This window comes from Engraulis encrasicolus, chromosome 15 (assembly GCF_034702125.1).
Source record: "Engraulis encrasicolus isolate BLACKSEA-1 chromosome 15, IST_EnEncr_1.0, whole genome shotgun sequence".
NCBI classification, from domain to species: Eukaryota; Metazoa; Chordata; class Actinopteri; order Clupeiformes; family Engraulidae; genus Engraulis; species Engraulis encrasicolus.
In genome coordinates this window covers 578685-605882 of record NC_085871.1, presented here as the reverse complement: position 1 = coordinate 605882, position 27198 = coordinate 578685, and the positions used below count along the sequence as shown (strand labels likewise).

General features: G+C 42.6%; 1 protein-coding gene across 3 annotated transcripts; it reads left to right on the top strand.

Moving 5' to 3' along the window:
* Positions 1 to 1255: 1255 nt before the first annotated feature.
* foxn2b (forkhead box N2b) lies at positions 1256 to 27198 on the top strand. 3 transcript variants are annotated; one of them, XM_063216743.1, is made up of 6 exons: positions 1256 to 1340; positions 20110 to 20714; positions 22585 to 22709; positions 24382 to 24437; positions 25151 to 25219; positions 25811 to 27198. In XM_063216743.1, the coding sequence occupies exons 2-6, from the start codon at positions 20124 to 20126 to the stop codon at positions 26188 to 26190; spliced, it is 1221 nt and encodes a 406-aa protein (XP_063072813.1). In that variant the 5' UTR covers positions 1256 to 1340; positions 20110 to 20123; the 3' UTR covers positions 26191 to 27198. The 3 variants fall into 3 exon arrangements, with proteins under 3 accessions (XP_063072813.1, XP_063072810.1, XP_063072812.1); XM_063216740.1 differs by lacking the exon at positions 1256 to 1340 and adding an exon at positions 4307 to 4858; XM_063216742.1 differs by lacking the exon at positions 1256 to 1340 and adding an exon at positions 4870 to 6091.

Sequence of the window (27198 nt, the reverse complement as noted above, 5' to 3'; positions counted from 1 at the left end):
CTGAAGGATCAGCTGGTTCAGAAAATGATATTGTCTAATGTTTTAACCTTCAAACGCTTGGATCATCATATCTGTCAATGATGTGTCCCCTCCTCATTTATCTGATCTGACTGTGACTCCTCATGCTGCCTGGACCAGAGTTATATAAAGTAGAAGTACTTCAACAAATGTAATTACAACACTAGTGGTATATTACATGGTTTCAACTACCAGACTACCAGTGTTTTTATTACATCTGTAAGACTACTTAATACAACTCTGGCCTGGACTGTGTCCATGATTTACAACATCTAAACAGAATATCGTCAAGTGTTGAATGTCTTTTGCATAGATACTAGACACCATTCAAAACAGGGTTTATTTCTGAGGTGAGAAGATCATCATAAGGAAATAAACTCTACTAGATCACTGTTGGCTTTCACTGTTGCTTCCGTGATACAAAGACCCTGTAAATTATTCACAATTAACTATTTTAATTGAATGGTCAACGTCTTATTTGAAAGTAATCTGACAGCTGCTGTTGAAAGGTTGAGTTTATTGTGGGTATTGTACATGTAGAAAACCTTCTGTAATGGGGCCTTTCTGCAGGGTATAGTACTACCAGGTATAGGAATTTATGTGCTGTAGGTAAACAGGAGAACTGTGAAGCCCAAGCACTGCTGATAATGTGTGTTTTCCTCTTAAGGAGATTTTTTTATTGCTTTGCCTGTCCAGCTCTTTACTGGTGTTGCGATAACACCATGCTTCTATTGACATGGCGCATGAAGTCAAATCGGCAAACCAAAAAAAAGGTAAATATGAGTGTCCGCTACACAAATAAGCCTCAGTGCCCTTTAGACGGTTATATCTGTGGGCAGGGTGCGATTTGTTGAAGAACCAGAAGGGGGGATAAGTTTCAGATTTTAAGCATTACCAATGGAGTTACATACCTCAAATATTAAAATCCTGTAGGAAAAGTGGAGGTATCAAAACCAGAAGTGGGGACAATCCCCCCCATCCCCCCCTACAAATCGCACCCTGTCTGTGGGCATGCACCTGGAATAATTGATCTCTGGGTAAAATTGGGGAATTGTATGTATTTTGATGGTAATGTGACACATTTCCATTAATTTCTATTAAATTCATCCACTATTGTCAGCTTTGTGACGGCAATATTCTGCAACATTAATTTGTTTTCATGAGTAGTTTCATGGGTTTATTTTCTGACGTAAAATTGTTTCAATATTTTTCACCATGTAGGACCCTTTCTGGGCATCTGACCAGTAGCAGCCGGCCACCAGGATGCGACAGAATGACAAAGGGCCACAGGGAGTGATTTGGCAGCATCTCTGCTTCAGGAGGTATTTTTACACTGTTTTTTCTCTTAATTTGCAGGAATATTTTGCTGAAGTTGTGGATGTGGTTCATCCTTCTTGGCGGTATACAAACACTACCTTGGATACATCACAAAGTCTTAGTTAAAGATGCACCAGCAACACGTGCACCAAGAACTTCTCCTTTTTTGAACTCATGTCACCCATAATGTTGTGTGCATTGCAATATTTTAGCAAAACTGTGCTCTTACCCTATTAATTGAACCTTCACTCTCTGCTCTTACTGGTGCAATGTGCAATTAATGATGACTGACCACCAGGGTGGTCCAAATTATCCATGAAACTTCCCGCACTAAAATGACCGGTGTTTCTGTTTCATTGTGCACCCCCTGTAAATTGACTATATAGGAAAATCAATCAAAAAATGCCATTTGCATAATAATTTGGAACATGATGTATTTGATCAGAACAGGGGAGATACACACACACACACACACACACACACACACACACACACACACACACACACACACACACACACACACACACACACACACCTCCTTTCAGGTATCAGCATATTCTTTACAGAAAAGGCCCAAAAGTCAGTCACAGAGTTGAGGCTACGATGAATTGGAGATTTTAGGAATATGAGGACTGTATTCAAAATTAACAGAGGAAGTTGTTCATACTGTATAAGCAGAAGTACAATGTTTTGTAATGGCCATCACATTCATCCCGCTAACATCAATAAAATTGTATGGGCTGATTTGAAGCAGGCTGTCTATGCAAGGAAGTATTTTCTAACAGGCAGCAAAAGACTTACTGGACTTTCTTTGGCGCCCCCACATGTATACACAGGCCTTTTTTTCTTTTTCTTTTTTTAATTATATGCATAAAACTCATCCTGCTGAACCCATAGAAATGTTTTCATACCTGAAATGTCTTTTATGTTTTCACACAATATAACATGCTAAAATGAAGTTACACAAAGGGATGGCCAGACCTTCGCATACTACAGTATATAAAATTGAGTGAGCAAAAAGTTGAGTGACTTTGCAACCGTTCTGTTTTTTTTTTTTCGGCCTTCGGGAGTACTGTATCAGAGAGTGTTGAAGCTGCATTTTGAATGAGCTGATTTTGTTTTGCACTTGTAATTTCCAAAGCATGTGCCACAAACCATTGTTGATTCCCCCATACACCCCTGTTGGAGAGAAGCACACCGGCCAATGTGTGTGCAGTGTGCTGCACTGTACACGTTTAGAAGGCTTGTTTGCACACACCCCACGACATTGGGTTGCTTATCTCCAACAAAGAGCAGAGTAAGCAGAGCGCTTTGGGCATTCAACCTCACACCCTTCCTTCATACAGAAAATCCTACAGCAAATGTACCACTCCTTCTCCCACCCAAATCTTGCAAGCATCCATGTATAATAGCCAAGCAAATTGAAAGTTGGGATATTGGGGAAGCCATAAAAATGTTGACCTTATCATTTAAAGTGTAGACAATGGTCTTATTACAGTACATGAGACATTTAATTAGCTTAATTACGCTTTGATAACATCATGTAAACACTCAGAATTAAATGACAGTGCGATGGTAACTCAGCGGAACTATTTAATTCTAAATGATTAACTCAGAATTAAAAACATCATGTAAATGTGGAGTTTTAAGATGGACTCTCTTCATCCAGTTTACCAGATCCACCCTCAGTGTTGTTGGTACTCTATACGCCAGTAGTTTTCAAAGTAGGGGCCGGAGACCCCTGGGGGGCTGCAAAGGGGTATGTAGCAAGCACAGTCGGCCCGATTTTGGCTGAATGACGGCACTGTCGGCTGGGTGTCAGCTCGGCTGGAACACTGGTTATCGTGACTCAGCCAACACTTCATAGAACACTGGGCCAACGATGAAAATAACTGTCACTTCATGGAGTAACTGAGCCAACACTGGGCCGACACTGAAAATAACTGTCAGTCTCATGCAGTAACTGAGCCAACACTCTGCCGACACTGAAAATAACTGTCGGCATACGGTAACTGGGCCATTATTGGGCCGAGGACCAAGCCAACATTGGGCCAACTGTCAGACGCTCGTGAAAAAGAAGCGGGCCAACAGTGGGCCAGACAAAATTTGCTATGTGTGCTAGGGGGGGGCTGAGGCAGGTAGGCAGGAAAAATGTTACAAAAGAAAATGAATAATTGAATAAAATAAACAACTAAAGCAAAGCAAACTAAACTAAAAAATATGCTAATATTCCCATTAAGAACCCCATAATATTTATTGCATCTCTGATGGAAGACCCAGTGTGACTGTTTTATCATTTTCTTCTTTACAATATATTTATTAGGTTTCCTTTTGTCCTTTGATGGGTTTTGGGATGCATAAAAAATAATAGTGTGACACGCACACGGCCCACCGTCCATGTCAGGATGGCCTTGGCTGGAAACTACTGGTATATAGGGGGCCTTGTTAAGTTTGGGAAGCCCTGCTATATGCTATTTTATTTGGCATCTTGTTTGGCAGCCTCTGCCATTGGCATATGGGTGAATGCGGGGCGCAAGGCATACTGTACATGCAAAGCTATTTGGGCCCTTAGGAGTAGAAAGACATATAGGCTAACAGTCAATTTACATGTACTATGTCAACAGCTAACAAAACATAAATATTCTCTCATGTATGTCACAGTCCCTTTATCAAGGCAATTTTAACCTCGCCGTGTATGAATGTTTTGTAGGCTACTTGGGGCAGACTGGACAGGCCTGAAGTAGGCCACAGAAAGACGTCTCGCTTGCCTCTATAATTTCTGGGAAGTTGGTTCTATGTGTGGGAAATCATTTTGACAGTAAAAAAATGAACAACTAACATTTAAACCATTTTGGGCTGGGTTATAAAAAAGATAGTGGTAGATAGCCTATGCTTTGAAGCATCAGCACTTGAAAGCACTTGCTTCATTGTATAGTAGACCTACGTCACGCCATATTCCATCTTCTGTGTCTGCCCCTAGGACTCCCTCGTCAAAATGACGCACTGTGCTTGACCTGATTTTGATGCAATGTAGGGACTAATCTCCCTGGAAAAAACTCTCTTCCCTCTCCACTCCAATCTAGGATAGGCTAGGGAGTTTTGCGTCATGTTCTACTATTATTTGCCACATGCTGAATCTTTAACTCATTGAAAGAACCATTTGAAGTGAACAAAATGGCAATGCACTGCGTTGCATCCACGCCTCCAACACCAGAAAGGACTGCACGGCACTGCGCGCACGGCGCAACTGCTTAGCTCTGCTAAAAGAGTGCTACTGCGCTGCGGCAGTTGTCAGGGGATATCGGAGAGGAGGGGGTGTGATTGGCTGAAGTGGCCTTGTTACCTTGGCGACGGTAGGGGGGTATCGTAGCGTTACTGTGCAGCGTGATCTCTTCGCTGCGTGGATGGAGGAAGCAGCTGCTAAGCTTTTTGACACAGTCGGCTGCAAACGAAAAGCAATTGCATGAGCACACTGGGTACTTTAGCATCTCTTCTTACGGACAGAGTCTTGGAATGCATGAATGTAAGTGAAAGCCTTACAATTATTGACATATTTGACCAACCATTTATTACACGGTGTTACATTTGGTCGTACCTTCCAACTATTTAACCATGAACGTGCGCTGCTATATTTACCCAATGTTGTAAGTCGTGTTATTACACCTTTTAAGTTGGACATCGATACGTGACGTGTTTGCAAAAACAAACAACACAGATTATCATTCGCCATTACATATTCAATCGTATTTTCCGCCATGTGACTGAACTTCACTGTGCTTTTAGTGGCACACGTTGTGTTTTCTGCGCTACACGAGACGCAAAGTGGAGGTTCGCGTGCTAGCCAGATAGCCATAGAACGACAGCTTTGCGTTCTATTTCACGAGAGCTTATTCATGAAGAATCAGAGTGAACAAACTGCGTGGTTGTTTTCACAAGCAAAAGGAACTTGGCTCTCTTGTATGCCTTAGGAAAGACCAGCCTTATGGGAAAAGGACATTAGCCAGCATGTTAACCTCAATGTTATGTAGGCTGATGTTTATGTACGGTATTTACAAGCCTCTAATAAACTAAGTTGAATGGTTTTTGAAAAGCCAAACTAACTTCACGTCAGTTTGCCCAGTACATTCGGTTGGCTATGCTGCTATGCCTTCATCAACCTATGTTGTCGATTTAGTTTGAGGAACTTGTTTTTCCGCGTCAGTCAGTGTCTCACTGACAACCCAAAACAGCAATGCGGTTAACAATGTAGCATATCCGTAAAGGTTAAAAGTGAAGGTTAGAAACATATCCATTTTGTTTCGAGTGGAGACTGGCGAGAATCTAGGGCAACTATGTAACAAGAGAGCGGAGGGTGGGGGCTGCTATTTTGTTTCCTTTTCCCCATTGATTTCATTTTCTACCACTTCTCGGTCAGTTGCAGTTTTTCTTAGTAAGGCGATTCGTTCTTAGCTGTGCAGCGTGATCAAAATGGAGAGTTAAAAGTGAGCTTTCGTGTGTATTTCCGGCAGAGCTGGCAGCTTATTTGTGTGAGTGACATTGACACGTGGTCAAAGGCACCGCGTAGATGAGAGATGGCCGATGGAAAGGGACGAGTAGGCGACTTGTTTCCGTCGTTCTGCTCTGACTGTCACATGATCATGTCATTTAGTTCTGGTTTCATGCTTCTGACTGTTTACCACTCTGCGAGGGCATAGCCGACATGTTACATCGTTGCTAGAGCTGTGTCCTTTTCACTTTCTCCACCTTGGAATATAAGGTATTTTCAAATCGTCCTCATGATACTCTAATCACCACTTCATTGACTTACGATGCACTAACGTATTGTGAAAAGCTTGCTCTTTGCTGGCATTTTAGAGTTAATGACATCCGTGATCCCTAACCCAATAAGGGTCAACATGGAAGTACTATGGAAGTACTATCAAAAACAGTAGGCCCAGTGGCTTGGTTATTTTGAACCTCCACTGTATCTGAGCAACTCCTTCTGAGTGCCAGTTGAGCGTAGTTTAACCCTGAGCCAGCTGTGTGTATTATTTCCAGCCTCTCTCGAGGACTTCTGTAGGACAGGGCGAACAATCCCCAGCTCACTGCTCTCCTGACACTCTGGCAGGGAAATTAATTAGTCTCATTAAAAACCTTACTGTGACCGATATGATCTGGAGTTCAAGTGTGTGTGTGTGTGTGTGTGTGTGTGTGTGTGTGTGTGTGCATGCGTACACATTGATGTGTATGTGTAACACCTCCTTCTGAACACAACATGGCTTCTTAGGTCCTTGATGTTATTTTCCCATCGATGGACAGAAGGCCTATAATGACAATAATGTCACATGTCAATAATGTCATTATGCACAGTATAACAAGATGTCATACCAAGATCTTCGAGGTGCTCGTAGCATGTCCTAAAAAACATGTACTGATTATAAACTAAAAAAAAATACTATACACATGCACACTCTGTGTGTGTGCAGACAGACAGACATCCTAGACGGCACACACAATGAGAGTTCAATTACAGGTGTACAAGGTTTGACAGTTTGAACTTGTGGCACATTAATTTTTCACATAGGGGAATTGGCTCTTTTTTATAAAGCCCCCCTCCCTTCTTTCACCGTGCCGTAGCTTGTAGTCCCAAGAGGCTGCAACGTGCCCGTTGCCATAGTGATTTGGGGACACAGGGGACAAGTAATGTAATGACAGTGGCGACTTGAATATCAGCTGCAAATGGTCTCAGCACCATGCTCTCTGCCTTTAGTTCACATTGTCATGTTTCTGTTTTTGGCTACCTTCTCGTGTGTGTGTGTGTGTGTGTGTATGAGTGAGTGTGTGCGCGCGTGTGTGTGTGCACGCGTGTGTGTGTGCACGCGTGCGTGTGTGTGTGCGTGCGTGTGTGTGTGCGTGCGTGTGTGTGTGTGTGTGCGCGTGCGTGCGTGATGTGTGTGCGTGCCTGCGTGCGTGTGTGTGCCATAACAATGTCTTGGGCCTATTGATTTCCTGATGCCATAGCCAACATTTGCTAACATCACTGGGGGTTGCAGTGATGTATAGTTTACTGCAGGTTTGTGTTCTGAATCAAAGTCCTTGATTTTGAGTTATTTGACAGTCTACTGTATGTTTACCATTTAAGGAAGAGACTGGCGTTGTGATGTTTACTGCACACACACATGCTACAGTTTCTCAGTTGTTCAATTTAAGGTGTTGGTTATTAGTCTTCAGCTTGTGTCTGTCTATTTGAAACTCAAATCATTTAACATGGATCAGGTGACTTTTTCTTGACATCAGCTTCATATTTGTTATGTAGTCAACAAACAAGGAGGATGAAATCTGTGTCTTTTTTTCTCTGAGCTAAGCACCAGGAGCTTGAGAGACGGAAAGTGTATAACAATGGCAGGAAATACATTGGAGTGACGGACATTCACACCCCTCCAGGAAGCTTCGCTGTTTGGGAACTTCACTGGTATATACTCTATGGATTCTGCAATAAGGTCTTAAGCACTTATTGGAACATTTCGCAACAAATACAACAAAAAGCAATTACATCCTTGGATTTCGAACTGTAAGCTTACAGTGTTAATTTAAAACATTGGTCTCCAATGCACCATTGCAAAAACAGAAGCATTTTTTGGGGGCTATCTAAATATTTGCTGTCTTTTGGAATTTTGAAGTGGTCCCTTTAGTGAAATTGGAGTGCCTTCGTACTAGGGCTGTAACGATACAATCAACTCACGATTCGGTTTGTATCACGATCAGGGCATACATTTATGTTATAGTTTCTAGGTAGAATAAGTTAAAAGAGGCTACTCATAATTTTTAAAAGTTTAAATATAATAATGATGATTATTTTAAGCTTGGAAGCACTATCATTTCATATCATGTGATTGTTTTCTGGACTGATGGGTAACAATACTTTGAAAGGGCGTATCACGATATTGCCTCCTTGTATCGTGATACAGTATCGTGACTCTGTATCACGATTTCTCGGTTTGATACAATTTCGCTACAGCCCTACTTTGTACCAACAAGGGGCAGGGAATTGGAATACTGTAGATCCTGGGGTTGCAGCAGGCTTTAAGAACCAAGCTCACAGGGCTTTCCATGAACAGGTCTAAGAAGCTTGGGTAAAACGTGACCACATACAGTAGCCTCACACAACAAGATTCTTTGTGAGGCACAGGTAGAGAAGTTTGACCACCTCTGATTAAGTGGCGATTGCTGCTGTGATTGTGTTTCTTCAGATATCTATACCGTTATTTTGTTGATTAGAAAGGGTGCTTTATTTAAAGGCACCATGTGCGATTTTGTGTCATTTTGAAGTGTAAATTATGTATGCAAAAATCAACTATTCCTACTAGCAGAATGTGAAGACATGATCCTAACAACCTGTCCTCATCAAAGATTATTCAGAGATTTCCTTCAGAGTTGGAGCTAATTGGCTTGTGTGGCCCATTCCTTATTGGTGATGGTGAGCCAAACAGTGACAGTGAGTCGGCCAAACATGATTGGATAGCCTAGTGTCACTATACCCTCGTAATGATTTCATAACGTGTAGGGAAATGTGAATGGATAGCTCAAGGATGACAAAGGCCCTCCTGATGATAGGTAGCATTTTTAGCCTATGCCATCTTTTTTTGCATCCCATATTGTACCTTTTTTAAATGGGGTCGGGGGGGTTGAGTTTGAGTTGGTGTCCCAGTGAGAGAATGAAAATACGAAACACAATGAAGTTAAGATAATGCCAAATGAGTTTTGTTTTGGGGCAGGTATGATGTTGTATTTAGCCTCAATAAACTTGTGTTATATTAAATACATTAGCAAGAACAGTGCATCCATTATACCACAGTCATTCTAGGCAGACACAATACAATGCTCAAAATGGGATTGAGGTGGGCTTTAGGCTATTGGGTCATTTCACATGAATTTAGACACTTTGGGGCCCAACCGGATTTGTAATAAAACTGTGCCTTTTTAGTGGCAAGGTAAAACCCCAGAACTGCATTTCCATGAATCTGACACCAATAGTAAGGAAATTGGTCCCAGATTCATGCAAATGCAGTTATGTTGCTTCTATCTTGGTAATAAAAAGGCTCACTGGGTTCAATTTAAGTCCGTGTCAGTCAGGCCCCAAAGTGTCTGATTTCACGTGAGACAGGGTTATAGAGGCGTGAAGAAGAGGCATAGAGGCATGAAGAAACTCATCTCGCATCTCAACAACTGAAATTCTGAATTTCCTAAAATTGCAGGTAATATTTTAGATATTCTGATAGATATGCGTGTCCATGCTAATGCTGACCTTAACTCATCTTTTACATTTCTGGTTTGATTGATGAATGTTTTGATCGATATGTTCTCCATGCCTCCTATCTTCTTGGTTTGCATTTTACGCGTTTGGCATTGTGCAGCTCAGTTTGCTCTATAATGGGAAACTGGACTACAGGAGACGGGACATTGTTTGTGCTTGAAATATTTAGCATAACCTATATTCTAATTATATTGCATAGTTATTTATCTTGTGGGACACAGGAACACATTGTTTGTGCTGCTAATAAATGTGCCTGTATAAAGGGCAAGGACAATGTATATGGAGAGTGTTTTATACTTTTGTGCTTCTGGAAGAAAATAGGCCTACCTTCTGTGCGCCTCTGGAGTTCTTACTGCGCAAATTCAGATTTGTAGATACTACGGCAGGCCAAGTCGTTCTCTCTTTTTTTTTTTTGCAAGACTGGCCATTTTAAAAGAACAAAACGTTTTGAATGTAACAAATGAATATCCATTTTGCTTTAAGCTGATGAGGTGTAACGGTGACTGGGGTTCAACAGTAACTAGGTCATGTAGACTCATTCACTTCTAATGAAGGTTTTCAGAGGATGGAGAATGTGGCCAGCGCACCTTGAAAAGCATTTCTTTCAGTTTTAGAGAGTGAAAAGCACAACACGGCAACAGTTACGGCCAAACCAAACTATTTATTTTGAAAGTGAACAGTATGAAGTTTCATGTCATGTGTGACAGGCTACAGAGAGTGTGGCATCTTCAGCTGTTTTTGCCGCTTTGATGGCTGCTAGTTTACATGCACAGCAGTAAGTCAGATGCTCTCCTCAATACCTGATGGAGGACTGAATCTGAGGGCAGTTGCTCTTGCTTATCATAGGCAGGAAGAACTTATGAAGAGAACTCTGCATACTGTAGATGAGGTGGATTTTCTGTTTTTTTAGGACACAGCCCAGTAGAATCTGCTGATGCTGCAGAATTGATCCAAAGTCATGTGACTAATTGGTAAATACGAAAGTTCTCAGTACGCTGGGCATTCCAAATGCTAATTCATACAAATAAGTTGGCTTGATCTGTGTTGCAAACCTCCCAATAAAAGAACCTGTTGCTATTTCTGTGTTGATATGAACCCATTAGAACATAAAACCATGTAAGGTTCCCCCCTGAAATTCACCAGTAAAAGATAAAAACACCTTTTTTGCTCACATCCTAGTATATGATGTGAAGGTTATACACACAGCATCAATCCATTCCATGATCAAACAGACATTCACATATTTATTTGAGGTGAGACTTTTGGTGGAAGCTTGCACAACTGTGTTCGAACAGAGCTCTGTTTTGTTTATCCATTGGCTGATTGTGGGTTTGTGTTTGTCCTTAAAGTGTAACTTGCAGGTTAAACACCACTAAATCTCATTTTAAGAACCTCAATACATAAATTTAGATGTGATATATGTCAAAATACCGAATTATTGCATAAACAACATTTTCAGAAAACTTTGTCAAAAATAACGGCGGCTTCTTTTAAACAAACATTTAGAATCCGACGTAGATAGAGGGAGTCGCCGCGTTCTACAGACATACTAAGCACCGCAGAGAATAGGCCAGATTATAATATTGTAACACCTTTCTAGACCTATAGGCTAAATTTCAACAAGTTACATGGCCTTAAACAGTGGCAGTATCCACCAGATACCGTCTGAACCATTTTATTATTTAAAATAATAATATTTTTTTGTAGGTTTCCTCCATGTCAATGCGCTGCAGCAGCGCCATGAGGGTGTGCCAGACCGTTATTAGGCTACCGTATTTCCTCGATTTGTAACCGGGCTCCTAATAGGGTGAACTAAGGTAATTTGGGACATCAGCCAAATTGGGACAAATAAGGTTTTGGGTTGTTTTCTTTCTAAATATTAGCAGCCAATCACAAAATGGGATGTAATATTCTTACTGCAAATGTCATGTATAAGGAACAATAATTTTATTTGGTGTTAAGTATCATAAAAGGAATGAGCAAAGGTTTGAAGTGACAGTGGATCCAACACTCGTCAGTTGAGCTAGCTGACATGTCGATTACGCTATCAGATCATAAGGATATTATGGCTGAATTAGTGATTATATGGTACAAAATATGATTGAAATATATGTTGTTTTACTAAAGGTTTAATTCAATATCAAAACATTTAGACATTTGTCTTTACTTTATTAAGGAGACATAATTTTAGTAAGTATAGTGGAGTGAGCTAATTTGGGACAATATTTTAAGCTAAAATGGGACAGTTTTCTCATAGCAACAGAATGGGCTTCTGTTAGCTGTTAGCATAGCATATTAGCACGCCATAGGCCTGTATTGTAATATGCATCCCACATGCTAATGGACATGGCCATAGTCACACATGCCCTTCTCCTTCAATATTCTCTTGAAATGGAAATGTTTCAGGGATGTTATACCATTGTTTAAATAGTGAAGATCCTAGTCTACTGTTAACAAGAGAAAAAACGATATTATTCTTCAGTTTGCGCAAAAATAATGATAATCAAACAGACTGTCCCATTTTACATTAAAGGGTGTCCCAAATTACCATAGCATTTTCTCATAACGAAGTTGGTGTCTCACTGTCTTTAAATGTTAATATATTATAAAATATTATACTCTATAAACTAATTCTTACATGGAAATGTACCCAAGACCCACATGATGACATACAATTACTAAATGTTGGTGTATTTAAAACTTAAAGTGTTTTTTTTGGCGATCTACCAAAAATGTCCCAATTTAGGGACTGTTCGTTATTTATTTTCGGGGTCACCGGAAGAAAATAGGGGAGGGTCACGTCATTTTTTTCATTGCTGAGGGGAGGGTCATCAATTTCTTTTAAGCTGGCTAGGGGAGGGTCATCCAAAAATGTTTGGCACATTTATTAGAAAAAAGCATTCCTACCTTGTTTGAATGTTTTGATGTAACATAGCCTCAGAAACGCTTCTCCATTTAGCTAAAATTGATCACAGATTCATACCCCGTTGTGTTCTGTTGTGTCGAAGAGCTATCATAAGTTATCATAAGCTAAATCAAATTATAAATGTATGAAATGCCCCCGCGTTCGTGAAGTAGACTACTATAGTTTTCAAGAGGGCGCCTACAATAACATCCAGTAAGCTAGCAGCAGCGTTGGTCAATCAACGTTTGTCAAAAAAATAAAAAATAAGGTAGAATAGGGCTATTTACTACTTCTCCATAGGGGAGGGTCATGCATTTTTTTTTGACGGCGTCGCGGGGAGGGTCATCAAAGTTTTGAAGCTCGTTAGGGGAGGGTCATGCAAAATTTGACGATCAAAGGTGGACATCTTCCGGCGACCCCAAAAATAAATAACGAACAGTCCCTTACCATAGTTCACCCTAGTAGCCGGCCTCGTTTTGTAACCGGGTGTTGTGAAAAATCGGAAAAATAGACACCGGCCCCGTTTAGTAGCCGGTTTAGTAACCGGTGCGTTTTAAATTACTCATTTTGCACAACGTGTTAAAGTTAAAAAAAAATTCGGAACGTGTGTAGGCGATGCCTACTTTAGTAACCTAGCCTAAATTGTAACATTTAAATGCCTCCTCTCCAAGCGGCACAATCGAAACTTAAGGTGCTTGCAAGTTTGCCTGGTAGCCTATCCAACAAGACAAGCCATGTGACATTAAACATAGCCGTCGTCTTGCGAAGAGTTGGACGAGTTGGCATGTGTATGAGAGAGAGAGAGAGAGAGAGAGAGAGAGAGAGAGAGAGAGAGAGACGTGCTTCCCGAAAGCGCTTTGCAGAAAGGGAAAGGTGATGTCTCCAAATATTAGGCCTACACAAAATACCTCTTAGTAAAGTAGACATAAGTGAAGTATTTTGCTTAATAGCAAAGCCGACTCGATTGGTTCATATTGCTCAGAATAGACCTCATACCGAAGTCCACGTTTTAATGGAGTTGCATGCGCGAGGTTGCAACTGTTGCGACTGTGCTAGATCACGCCGAACAGGTGCTTATACTGGAGGCTCTTGCGCAAACAGTTAAGTCACTGCATACCCGCCAATGATGAAGCAGGTTTCTTTATTAGTTTTAAGAAAACAGCCTTCCCGGCGCACAGGGTGCAGCCATTTTAAAAAAAACTGGTGCCATCTCTGACTGGCCAAGATGAAATCGTATGCACGCTTCGAGATTATAGCCTACATCGCATATGAGATGATTATGAGATGACATTGCATTTCCCACCACTATCACGAGACATTGTCTTTAGACGTTGACGGGCAGCGGGAGACATGCATCCACATCTCCCAAACTCAACTGCACCGCACATTTCGCCCCTAGCACCACACACGTGGACAGCTCGCAATGCAAAAATAGGTAGGCTATAGGTAATATTTGTGCTGGCATTTTTGTTTCAGTTTTGTAACGAGGATTATAGCATCTGAAGACTTGATTTCTTCTAGCCTACGAGAATACTTTTTTTAGTTTGGTATAATTACGGACAATGCAAATAACTGTTTTTTTGTGACATGCGGACATTTTTGGAGGGAATATAATCGAAAGTCCCGCCGCCTGGTTTATTGTTTTGTGACGTGCATGTGGATGAGCTTTATTGAAGTTTCATGTAATAGGCCTACTGAGCAGTGAACTGAAATTGAATATAGGCTATATGCCATTTTTACAACATGGCATTTTTCTCGGGTGCTATGAGTATTGTTTTGCACCGAGTAGGAAACGTTTGACGCCATGCCACTCACATTGAGTGACCATATTATTTCTCATCATTGTCGGCAAAGGGTAGGGCCTTCAACCATAGCCTATTATATAGTTTGGTCTTTTTGTAGCCTGTAGACCAACCCCCTCGTGAAACTGTAACGCGCTTCACATAGGAGTAGTGCAGCGGTTTCAGCACCACGGACAGAGGGCGCAAGTCCATTTAGGCGGCAGACATGTCGTTACTCCACGCAAAAATATTAAAGTAGTCGCTATTTCTAAGTAGCCTATGTAATGGTCTACTTTGAGACTATTTTAGATTTGCCTATGAAATGCATCTCTCATGTGAAAGCAAAGGAGAGATAGGCCTAGATATCGCCCCCCTGTTTATAATCGCAAATTACGCATGGCCACAGACAGCGCGGATACCCAGACAGTTTCATATCTAGATAAACCGATAGACCCGCTGATCTGTCTTTTTTAATACACAATGCACAAACACAGTAATAGACCATTTTCAATAGCCCACATACAATATAACTGTCCACTTTTCCCAGCCTCTCTACTAGAACCAAAATGGTTGGTAAGCCTACATCCACAAGCGAGAGCTGAGCCAGAACTTTAGTTGGACTCCCTCTATCTACGTCATAGAGGCTCTGCCAGTGAGGAGCCCAATACTTCAGAAGTAGCTGTAAAATGATACATTTTCATAAAAATATTGCAGTTTGGCTTTGTTATAGACTGTGAATTTCACATATATGTTTCAAAACACCTCTCCTGACAACATCCAGTATATATTTAGTTATAAATTTAACCTAAACATTACCCTTTAAGTGCCCCACCTGCAGACAGTGGTGTAATGGGCCATTGTTGTGTTTGGAGTGGCTGAAGGATGTTGGCTTTGTGTGTGTGTGTGTGTGTGTGTGTGTGTGTGTGTGTGTGTGTGTGTGTGTGTGTGTGTGTGTGTGTGTGTGTGTGTGTGTGTGGACGGGTGGCGGAATGTGTAAAGAGAGAGATAGCCACATGCTAATGGCCCACTAGTAGAACCTCTTTGCTTTTAATAGGGGTTAACGAGGCCCCTGCTACTGTCTGGAGTCTTTTGTTGTTGTTGTTGTTGTTGTTGTTGTCTTTATTTGTGTGCAATCGCTGTAAGTAGCTGTAGGTTTATTATCGGCCTATAGAACAAGCCAAGCTTTTCTTAAGCTGCCTGTACAGGTGGCCCATAGTTTCAAGTTTTTTAAGGATCATCACAGAGAGTGTAAATGTATGTCATTATTGTTTGTGTTACACAGGTATACTGGCTGATTAAAATGTTTAAAAACTCCTATCGTATCCTCCATGTATATGCTCAGATAAAGCACAAAAACTTACAGGCTCTTCAATTTTTCAGCATGCCCTCCTTTAATAATTCTCGCCATCTTTGCACTTAAAAATATCTCTAAACTTATTTTAATGTGTTTTAATACATAGACAAGTAGGCGAAAATGAGGAGTATTGCAATACATGACTTGCAGTATTGTAAAAAGGAGACTTAAGACCTACTTTTCAACCAGCTTAAGCTTATATGTGGTCGAACTGAGTTCACTAACCTTAAAGGAATATTCCCCTATTTCGGTGAGGCTCTGCACTCTGCATATGCATATCCTTGCTGTCTTGTGTTTTCTCAAAGGCATTCTGGTGGAATGCTGAGGTTTTTTTTTGCTGTGCTGCGTTTTTTACTTTGTGTATGTCCTGTGTGAAAATCGAATGCGGGGGGGATTGCATTTCAGTGCCCCCAGAGAACAGGAAGCCTGAAAAAGGAAGATGCCTCCCTCTGTCTCTGCACTTTCCCGAGAAACCCAATGAGAGAGAAAGAGACAGGAAGAGAGAGTGATTCAGAGAAGCACTTAAGGTGATTATTTATTTATTGATGGGCTATATGGTTGCCAGGGCAGTGGCAGATTTTCGCCCATATATGGCTAGTGGGAGCGATGGCTACATTGCACTTTTGAGTGATGATTTATTTATTGACGTTGAGCAGGATTGTTGCTGTTGCTGCTCCATTAGAGGGGTCTGTCCGCTCGCTGTGACGCCCCACCACAGTATTCGGCGAGACGTCATATCAGTCCATCTTCTCATCTCTGTCAGACTGAGGCGTAGGAATACCTCTGAGAGGTGTGAGGAGTGATGTTGGAATGGGGGGATAAGTCCCCATGTAGTGGAGTTTGGCGATAGAATGCTAATAAACCTCCCTGCCTCATACAGATGTGTTGACGACTGATCTTTTGGCCTAGACCAGTGGTTCCCAATGCCCCCTTGACCTCATCATAAGCCTGCCAATGCTGCCCTACAAAGCAAAAAGGCAGTAACTGCACAGAGCTCAAAACTGAGCCAGTTGACTTTGAAATGATACTGCAATCCAGTATAAGTGTTTTTTGGGAGATTATTGACATGTGGGTCATTTCACGTGAAATCGACACAGATTTCAATCATACTTGCTGTGCCTGTTTAGTTGCAAGGTAGCACCCCAGAACTGCATTTGTGTGAATCTGACACCAATATTAAGGGAGAAAAAGACTAGCAAAGGTTTACATATGAGGGTAGGACACTATGCATTCAGCCTTGATTATATCAGTCAGTGTCACAAAAGGATGTCTGGGGTGTTGTTTGAAAGCTATTTTCTGGCTCTACAAATTACACACACCGCATGGAATACAACAACCTTCAGAATATGAATTATGATGCATTGAAAAATTTAAAATTGAATATCAAAAAAACGTATATTTTAAAATGGCTGGTTTCTTGTGTAAACATAGCCTGCAAGGTCATAAACAACACCTGAAAGTGTTTCTTAATTCATTTCAGAGATAATGGGACATAAAGGTTGAAATGAGTTGTAATGAAGTAGTAAGCTTAATAGAGTAGTGCCAGGGACAGGGTCGGACTGGCCATCTGACATAACGGGCATTTTCCCGGTGGGCCCTGCACCCTCGTCGGTCCCTATTCCAGTTATTCAAAAACTACACCGCTTCTGTCCATTGTCAATGGACACAGTGGAAGCTAGACCATTGTCAATATTCAGAGAAGGCAGGGGTGAAAGAATAAGCTCAGTAAAGGAATTTTCTAAATGTTCAAGCATCAAAGGGTATGTTGTAGCTGTATATGATGGCAACTAGTGGCTAGCATGTGTTGAGGAATGTGTGCCGAGCACTGGAGAGGTGAAACTGAACTTCCTGCATCCTCATGGACCATCTCCATCCTTCACATATTCTGATAGACATGCTGTCATGTGATATTACTATGGTTTTACCATATTATTACAAGGTGATTTGTATGATTCCATATTTTTGAGTCCCATTATCTCTGAAATGAATAAAGAACCAAACACCAGCATTTCAGGTGTTGTTCATGACATTGCAAGCTATCTTTAGGCAAGGAACTGTCCATTTTAAAATATAAGTTTTTTGATATTCAATTTTTAATTTTCAATTTATGATCATTCAAATTCTGAGGGTTGTTGTATTCCATGCTGTTTGTGTAATTTGTAGATCCAGAAAATAGATTTCAAATAACACCACAGGCATCTTTTTGTGACTTACACTGACTTATATAATTGAGGCTGAATGCATAGTGTCCTACCCTCATATGTAAACCTTCGCTAGTCTGTTTCTCCCTTAAAATTGGTGTCAGATTCACACAAATGCAGTTCTGGGGTCCTTGTTACTAAACAGGCACAGCAAGTATGATTGAAATCTGTCAGTCAGGTCCCAAAGTGTCTGATTTCACGTGAAATGACCCATGTGACAGTTTTGTTACTTTATATTACCACCTTTTTTGCAGATCAATCATTTTATTTAACTTTAGAATTTGATATATATATTATGGCATTAAAGTCATAGTAACTCATTTTGAACAGCAATGCAGTTACTGCCTTTTTGCTTTGTAGGGCACAATGCTCCCGTTGATATTAAAAAATGACTTTTTATATATATATATATATATATATATATATATATATATTAGGGGCTTTTATGCCTTTATTTTGACAGGACAGTCGAAGATGGTGACAGGAAGCGAATGGGACAGAGAGACAGGGGAGGAACGGGAAATTACCCCGGCCGGACTCGAACCGGGGTCCTCGTGGGTGGGCATGCAAGCCCAAATGTAAACCTGATTTCATTCAAGTCAACCACTAGGACAGAGGACGAAGGAAAGGATGTTCGTTTGCAGAGAAATGACTTGCACCCAAAGAGAATAGGGCCAGGGCCATCTCAGGCATTTGACTTGACACACAAGAGGCCCTTTAGTGACCACTGAGGGCTTCTTCAGAGCAGGCTCTCCATCTCATGGGCCCTGGACAGTGAGGGGCTGTGGATCAGGGAGCTCTAATGGGGGAAGGATGCCAGTGCCTTGCCTGCTACGGGCTATCATTAACTAAAATGAATGATTAGAAGGACACACATTCAAGATATGTCTAGCAGTGCTTGTCCGATTGACCTCTACCTTCTGACTGAAATACATATTCTGTTCTGTTGCTATTTTTTCCTTTCCATTATGGAGTAATGTAATGATCGTGGGTGTGTTTGTGGTATGGTTAAAAAAGAGGATCAGACTATTTTCCCTATTCCCTATGGGTTATATCAAGGGTTCATCCTTAGTAAAACTGCAAATGAAAAGAAAAAGTTGACAAAACAATAACAATAACTAGAAGCACTCAGAGAGAGCAGACCTTCGCCTTGTTTTTGTGAAGTTAGAAACTGGAATGTAAAAATTTGCCCTATCCCGCAATGTTAAAGACTCTTTAAAAAAATCCTGGATCCGGATCGTGATGGGGATCACCACCAAAATTAAATCAGTTGTTCCTTTAGTTCTTTCACAAATTTTCATCAAAATCCGTTCAGAACTTTTTGACTTATCCTGCTGACAAACAAACAAACAGACAGATAGACAAACAAACCAACGCGACCGAAAACATAACCTCCTTGGCGGAGGTAATAATGATCTATGATTAGTATCATGGAGTAGGATCATGTACTCTTAAAGGGGTATGCCACTATTTTGGGGCTTAATACAGTTAAAATCGTTGGCCAGGGTTTATAAAAATGGCAAAGTGTCTTATTTTTCATGTAAGCCGTTGTCTTGCTTTAAGACAGGTTAAAAGAGGGAGCATGTCGCTAAGCTAGTGAAAGTCAATGGATCTGTGTAGCATGCTACAATGCTACACGGATCCATTGACTTTCACTAGCTTAGCAACATATTCCCTCTTTTAACTTGTCTTAAAGCAAGACAACGCTTAACATGAAAAATAAGACACTTTACCACCTTTATAAACCCCAGCCAATGATTTAACTGTATTAAGCCCCAAAATAGTGGCATACTCCTTTAACTAACTTAATTACCTTAATAAATGTCATGCACTTGATCTTAATTAACTTAATGATTGGATGTGATTTGTTGGTTCATTACTTTATATGTATTAGTCAGACGTTGCAAGGGTGTAAAATTAACCTCCATAGTGAAGCGCAAATCAGAGCTCAATGTGCAAGGTCATACATGTACAATATGAAATCAAGAAAACTAATTTTTCCAGGCTGTAGCTTTAGTGGAGTGATCCCTTTGAAGGAATGCCTTTGTGGTGAAATGGTATGGCATGGTAGTGTAGGTTAAGATGTTATCTCATTAATATTAGCATAAAGAGATTTGGGGTCCCCCTTCAGAGCAATGAAGTGCATCCCCCCTGTGTGTACTGTAGCTAGATTTCATTTCCCCATTTTCTCATCATCACTGCCCTGACCCGTTTTGCTCCCTCCTCGTTTGTCTCTGCAGACCCTCCGGGGTTGATGGGCCCGGTCGTCGGCATGTCTCCGGATAAGAAAGCAGGGTCACCAGGAGGCTCGCAAGGCGGGGCGTGCGGCGCGGGCACGCTCCCCGAGGCCGAGAGCGCCTCCAGCCCGCTGGCCACCAGCCTGGATCGCCTGGGCCGTGCCGGGGACGCAGCCGCGCCGGCCGTGGCAGAAGCCGGCGAGAGCACCGGGGACGACGAGGAGCTGACCAACCTCAACTGGCTCCATGAGAACCTGTTGCAGAACTTCAGCCTGGGCGGCCCAGAGGACATGGAGGGCTCGCCGGATGGGGACAATCCCCTGTCCTCATCCTCGTCCTCGTCCTCCTCCTCTTCTTCCATCTCGGGGAGCCTGGCTAGAGCAGAGAAAGACCCCCTGAAGTCCAAGCCTCCCTTCTCCTTCTCCCTGCTCATCTTCATGGCCATCGAGCACTCGCCGGCCAAGTCCCTGCCCGTGAAGGAGATCTACAGCTGGATCCTGCAGCACTTCCCCTACTTCTCCAGCGCCCCCACGGGCTGGAAGAACTCGGTGCGCCACAACCTGTCCCTCAACAAGTGCTTTCGCAAGATGGAGCGCAGCCTAGGCAAGGTAAGCCATTGGGAATTCATACATTTCATGTATCAGCTTTGGGATGTTTTACGTAGAAGATGCCATGTGGTCATGGCCCAGCCAAATGGTAGGGCACTGCACAGTTACACCAGGGACCTGGGTTCGATACTGGCCTGTGGACATTCCCAGATCCTCCCCCATCTCTCTCTCTCCAAGTTATTTCCAGTCCCACTCTTCACTGTACTATCCTAATACAATGGGTAATACAGCCCCACACACACACACACACACACACACACACACACACACACACAAAGTAGATGCCGAGTGGCACATTTGTTGGTCAATAGATTTTGATTCCAGAGGCAGTGGAAAAGGGACGTATGACATGACATGGTTCTTCATGACAGGGTTACATACTACTGAACAGAGAAACACACCGGGTTTTGAAGACTAATTCTCACTCACAAGGTGAAGAAATAATTTGAAGTCAAATACTAAATGTGCAGCATGGATTTGAAGTGCAGAAAGTGTTGCGGTATTTGTATGCTCAAGCGTGCCATTTCCCTGTTAAACTCAGATCTTCAACTGATTACTTGACTTCATCTCTGGTGTTATTTATGTCATGTATGCATTTTATTTATTATGTTTTTGTTTTATTTTTTAACATTGTTTATGGTCCTTTTAACCTGTTAATGACCAAACTGCACTTAATGTTCTGTCCTGTCTTTTTCTCAGTTGTCTGTTGTCTATACGTGTTTATGTTGGTGTCTTGCTGCAGTCAATTGTCTCTTTGGGACAATAAAGTTGCTAAAAGACAGTATCATTGGTCCTAGTGGTGGAGTTAATGACTTCATAGACTTTGCAAACAGTAAGGATTGGATTACAGCATGTTTTTGGGAGGTGATTTGCTAATTAACTATATTGCTTTACTACAGTGTATACGCTGCTTTGGATAGCAGTCTCTGCTAATTGGCTGCAATGGGGTATGAAGTGTGAATTACTCAGTGGTGATGATAGGAGCGTATTGCTCATGCTGTGAAGGGTAGGTGTTTAGGTGGGTGTTAGGTGATGCAGGATGGTGATTGAGGATGCAGTATGAGCGCGCATTTTTTGTTCAGCCGCCTCCAAGCTGTCTGTACTAACCGCACTAGTTGGCTAAAGACGAGCTTATTACTGAGATGTAAGATGTCAGACGCCGTAATTTCTCTCGGGATTGGTAAAAGTACTCTACCCTACCCTACCCTACTCTACCCTACTCTACCAGATGCATGTTGACATGCCATGTGCATGTATGTGCGAGTCTGTGTGAGTGAGGGAGAGAGATTCAGACACAGAGAGCGAGCGAGAGAGAATCTGTGGCTTTGGTATGGCGCAGACTGGTGTCTGTTTCCATGGTGATGTTTCCTCTTTCCTGTTTATGAGTGTCGCTGCTGAAGTGAGTCAAGGTCATATCCCCCCCCCCCCGCCGCCTGCAGGACCACGCCTCAGACACACTTGCACATACAAACGCAGCCAGTACAACAGACAAGTACACACATCGTAAGGCGCATGGATTTCTCTGACACACAGGCAGGCAGGGGGTACAAGGATGAGCGGAAATGGCTGTGAGACACAAATCGGGTGAAAAAATTGTGGTATGACTGTGTTCTAGTTGTTCAGAAGGAGAGCTTGTCGTCCAGATCAGTCCTGCACAGTGATGTGATTTTTTTCCCCTCCCTTCTTCAAAACATGGAAGGCAGTAAACACATAATGGCTTATATGCCAAAAGCCCTTTGAACACTTGGAGTCTAAATTTCAGCAGACATCACATGACCCAGAAAGAGTTCTTCGTCATCTTTGATTTTGGGCGCTCATCTCATTGCCTATACTGAAAACCCCTCCCCTCCACTCCTCTTCTTGTGTCTAGACCAATGGGAAAGGCTCTCTCTGGTGTGTGGATCCTGAGTTTCGGCCAACCCTGGCACAGGCCTTGAGGAAGCAGCACTTCCCAAACGCACACGCCTTCTACACCCCCCCAGCCTCCCCGCCCAGGTAAGTCTCTCTCTCTCTCTCTCTCTCTCTCTCTCTCTCTCTCTCTCTCTCTCTCTCTCTCTCTCTCTCTCTCTCATATGACTGTCTATCAGTTGGCCTTGTGCACACATACACACAGATATACACACAAAGACTTACACTAGAAATAAACTAGACTTAAACAGCCCATGCCACATTTTGATCAATGACTAATCACGGCTCAAATTGTGTAAATGCAGTTCAGTGCAAAGCGGCAGCATCTATCTAATCCATTGTGAAGAACAGAACCTAATGGAAATTGGTAGATATTGGTCAGAAGCCATTAATGAATGCAAGAGTATGGAATTGTGGAGTTCATTCTTCAGTGTGTGATCTCGGTGTGTCAGCTCAGTTCCTGAGAAAACAGTCTGCAAGTCCGCAATACCAAGGCTCCTGTTAACTGTTTTTTTTTTTCAATTCTGACGTTTAGGGGAGATACATTTTGCCATTCATGAGATGTTGATATCGTAGACTGTTATTTCTGTTTTCTCAGTTTACTTAGCCCAGCACCTAGTACATGTAGATCGTGTGTGTGTGTGTGTGTGTGTGTGTGTGTGTGTGTGTGTGTGTGTGTGTGTGTGTGTGTGTGTGTGTGTGTGTGTGTGTGTGTGTGTGTGTGTGTGTGTGTGTGTGTGTGTGTGTACACTCACCGGCCACTTAATTAGGAACACCTCTTTACTGCTGGGTTGGACCCCCTTTTGCCTTCAGAACTGCCTGAACTGTCTGCAACAATACTCGGATATAGGCTGTGGCATTCCAACAAAGATACATTGGTACTAATTGGCCCAAATTGTGCTAAGCAAATTTCTTTATGCCATTATATCTCCAGCCTGAAACGTTGATGTAAGGCAGGGTTGACCCATGTTTTCATGCTGTTGACGCCAAATTCGGACCATTCCACCTGAGTGTTGCAGTAGATATTGAGACTCATCAGACCAGGCAACATTTTTCCGATCTCCTAGCATCATTTATGGTGAGCCTGGCCAAATTGTTGCCTCATTTTCCTTGTCTTAGCTGACAGGAGTGGCACCAAATGTGGTTTTCTGCTGCTGTAGCCCATTTGCCTCAAGATTTTATGTGCTGTGTAATCTGGGATTTTCTTATGCATAACTTACCTCGGTTATAATGAGTGGTTGCTTGACTTAATTTTGCCTTTGTATCAGCTCCAACCAGTCTGGCCATTATCCTCAGACCTCTGCCATCAACAAGGCATTTTTGCCCACGGAGTTGCTGCTCGCTGATTTTTTTTTTCTTTTTCGCACCATTCTTTGTAAACCCTAGAGATGGTTATGTGTGAATATCCAAGTAGATCACTCTTTTCTGAAATTTTCAAATCAAGCCTTTCGGCACCAACAACCATGCCATTTTCAAAGTCCTTGAAATAGCCTTTCTTCCCCATTATGATTCCCAGTTTGAACTGCATAAGATCATCTTGACCATGTCTACATGCACAAATGCATAGAGTTGCCACCATGTGATTGGCTGATCAGATATTTGCCTCAATTAACAGTTGTAACAGGTGTTCCTAATGAAGTGGCCGGTGAGTGTATCTAGTATTATCTATATGTAAAAAAGACAACATTGAAGAACTACGTCAGTGGTGTAGATGAATGTGCATATTTTTCTTAGTTCTACTCATCTCTTTTCCCCCCAGTGCCTCCTCTCCACCACGCCACCTTCTCCTGTTGGAGCAGGGCAGTGCTCTGCGAGGTAAGACACCGCCGCCCCAACACGCCCCACCCCAACTCAGCCCTGGACACATGCCAACCCGTCCCACAGGGCTGACTCTCCCCAGCCTATCCTCTGTCCTTATGCCATCAGCCGCGTCCCATCACGCATCATGTCACTCAGTCATACACATCCATGTTGCCCGTGGGTCTAATCTCCCATCAGACACACCATACAGGGCAGTCGCTCTCTTTCATACTCTCCTGTATTCCTTTTTACTGTCAAAATACTCTTTCGTGATATTGATACAGCACACACCAAACCTATAAATACAGATGGAGCAAACATCTAGATTAGATTAGATTAGATTACATTGGATTGTATTAGATTTGATTATGTTTCATTTCAATTCAACTGCATTGTCATTACACATGTATGGATAAATAGTTGGCTCTACCCACTGCCGTCTCTTGCTCTTTGAAACACACCTTTTTAACAGCAGTGTATTCACACTCCGATGTATCGCACGCACACACAACTGAGCCTCCGTTCCCTTTTAAATGTCTTGCTAAGATGAGCTGTCTCTGCTCAGGGTATCTGTAACCTTGACAACTGGTTAGAGTGAGGCAGCGAGAGTGAATCTCTCTTCTGTGGCACACACATACACACGCACGCACGCACACGCACACACACAGAAACAGGAAGCAGTCTGTTGCCAACACCAGTGGCTGTCAAACCTCTCTCTCCTGTTGCAGAGTCTGATTTTGATGCAGCCAAGGCCATGATGCTGCTAAAGTCTGCCTCAGAGCAGTACACGGACCCATGTAAGAACCATCCACCATTTCCATTTCTCCCACCTGTCTCTGTCTGTTTGTCTTTATCAATCAATCAATCAATCAATCAAGATCATTTTTATATCACCTTATCAAACAAAACTGTCATTCAATGTGCTAGAGAGAGAACGAGAAAAGACAAGAAAAGCTATGTTGTATTATAGATGGTAGATGACTATCGCCAAAGGCAGATGAAAATAAAGCTTTTTTTTTTTTTTTAAATCTTTTTTAAACAAGATACTGTTGGGGCTGTTCTATTGTCTTACTATTAGGGCAGTTATTTATGTCTGTCTGTCGTTATGTACGTATGACGTCAGTATGCATGTTTCCGGTTCCCTCTACCCTTTGTAGGCATGCCTTTAATCCTTTCCACCGTAAATTGAATCCAGCAAACCCTCTTTACATTGGGATTAGACATAGCGTAGAACCCTAATGTGTCTTATGTGTACAATTTTCGCTTGCAGTTCAGCTCTCCATAGTCATAAAAATGCTCTCTTTGCACGCTTTCTCTCTCTCTCTCTCTCCTGGCTCCCCTCACCCGTCTTCCTCTCCTGCTCCCCTGTTCCCGTCTGTCCTTCTCAGTGGGTGAGCAAGAGGGTCCCATCGACCTGTCCCCGCGCCGAGGCGAAGTGGTCCTGGTGAGCCGCGACCCACAGCAGGACCACAATTACAGCAGCAGCCCCCCTCCGCCAGCTTCCCAGGACACCCACCAATCCGGGACGGGGACCACCGCCACTGCACCCCGTCGGCCGCTCCTCCTGGCTCCAGGGAGCACGACGGGCCAAGGAGGCAGCAAGCGCATGCGCCTGAGGCACACAGAGCTAGACGAGGAGTTGAAGGAGGCGGCCGGCTCGTTGCTGCACCTGGCCGGCGTGCGGCCCTCACCCCAGGCGGCGGCTGCAACGGTGGCGACGACGACGGGACAACGCGGCCGCAAGAGCAGGAAGATCAGCCGAAAGTGACCCAACCTCGTGATGCGTGATGCTGTTTGACCTTTTGACCTCTAATCCCACCCACCGACCCGCAACCTTGCAGCTCGTTCCTCCTCTCTGGCCCTGTGATTTGACTTCCTTGGTGCGTGTGCCTCCCCCTGTTTGGCCCCTGTTGAAGCCTTCCCTGCCTTTTTAGTCTGCCATCTCATTCTACTGCACATGGCAATATGGACTCTCTCACAGGAGTTGGAAGCCATACGAAGATGACTTGTTGAGGGGATTTGTGTTGTCACAAAGCAAAAAAAAAGAATGGGAGGAAACGGAAAGGACGTTAAGACTTAATCTAACGTGACAGTTTTTTTTATTTTAACTGGATTAGTGGATTTGGAAAATCTCTTCAAGGACAGTTTGCATGCTTCCATCTTGAGAATATGAACAAGAGTGCATGGATTTCAATCAAAAGTTTTCAGGAGGTTTTTTTGTGGTCCTTCTTAATCGTGAGCATATTGAACATGGAGAACAGTGTAAGTGCCATTGATTTTTAATTAAGACTGGTTCAGATGCAATAATTCATTGATTCAAGCGTACCTGTAGTTCTTTTTGTTATTGTTTTTGTACCTTCTGTTGTACCTTTTTTGTCTTGGTGACGGTGATGTCATGGACATGGGACTTCCTGATTGGTTGGCTGCCGGCCCAGAAGACACTGGCAGGACTCCTAGAGAGTGTGCTGAAAAGAGAAGAGAGGAAGTAGCTGTTTGAGGGGAAGCACTCCTCTTCCTGTGCCATTTATTCCACAGACTCAATCAAGTATTCTGCTCAGAGCAGAAGCCGCCTCTGGGACAAGTAAAGGCTGGACTGAAAAGAGATGCTTTGTTGAAGGAAAGAGTAATGCCCTGTCCTGCACATTCACTGGCCACCAGACTCATGATGATCAATCTCTGCTTCCATAACATGTCTCAGCAGTCTACAACAGACTGAAGCCACTGGGGGTGTGTGTGTGTGTGTGTGTGTGTGTGTGTGTGTGTGTGTGTGTGTGTG

Bases quoted from the DNA above. Each gene is read 5' to 3' on its own strand.
- foxn2b (XM_063216740.1), top strand. The intron at 24,438-25,150 runs GTAAGACACCGC...CTCCTGTTGCAG, and splicing joins GCAGGGCAGTGCTCTGCGAG to AGTCTGATTTTGATGCAGCC. The intron at 25,220-25,810 runs GTAAGAACCATC...TGTCCTTCTCAG, and splicing joins AGAGCAGTACACGGACCCAT to TGGGTGAGCAAGAGGGTCCC.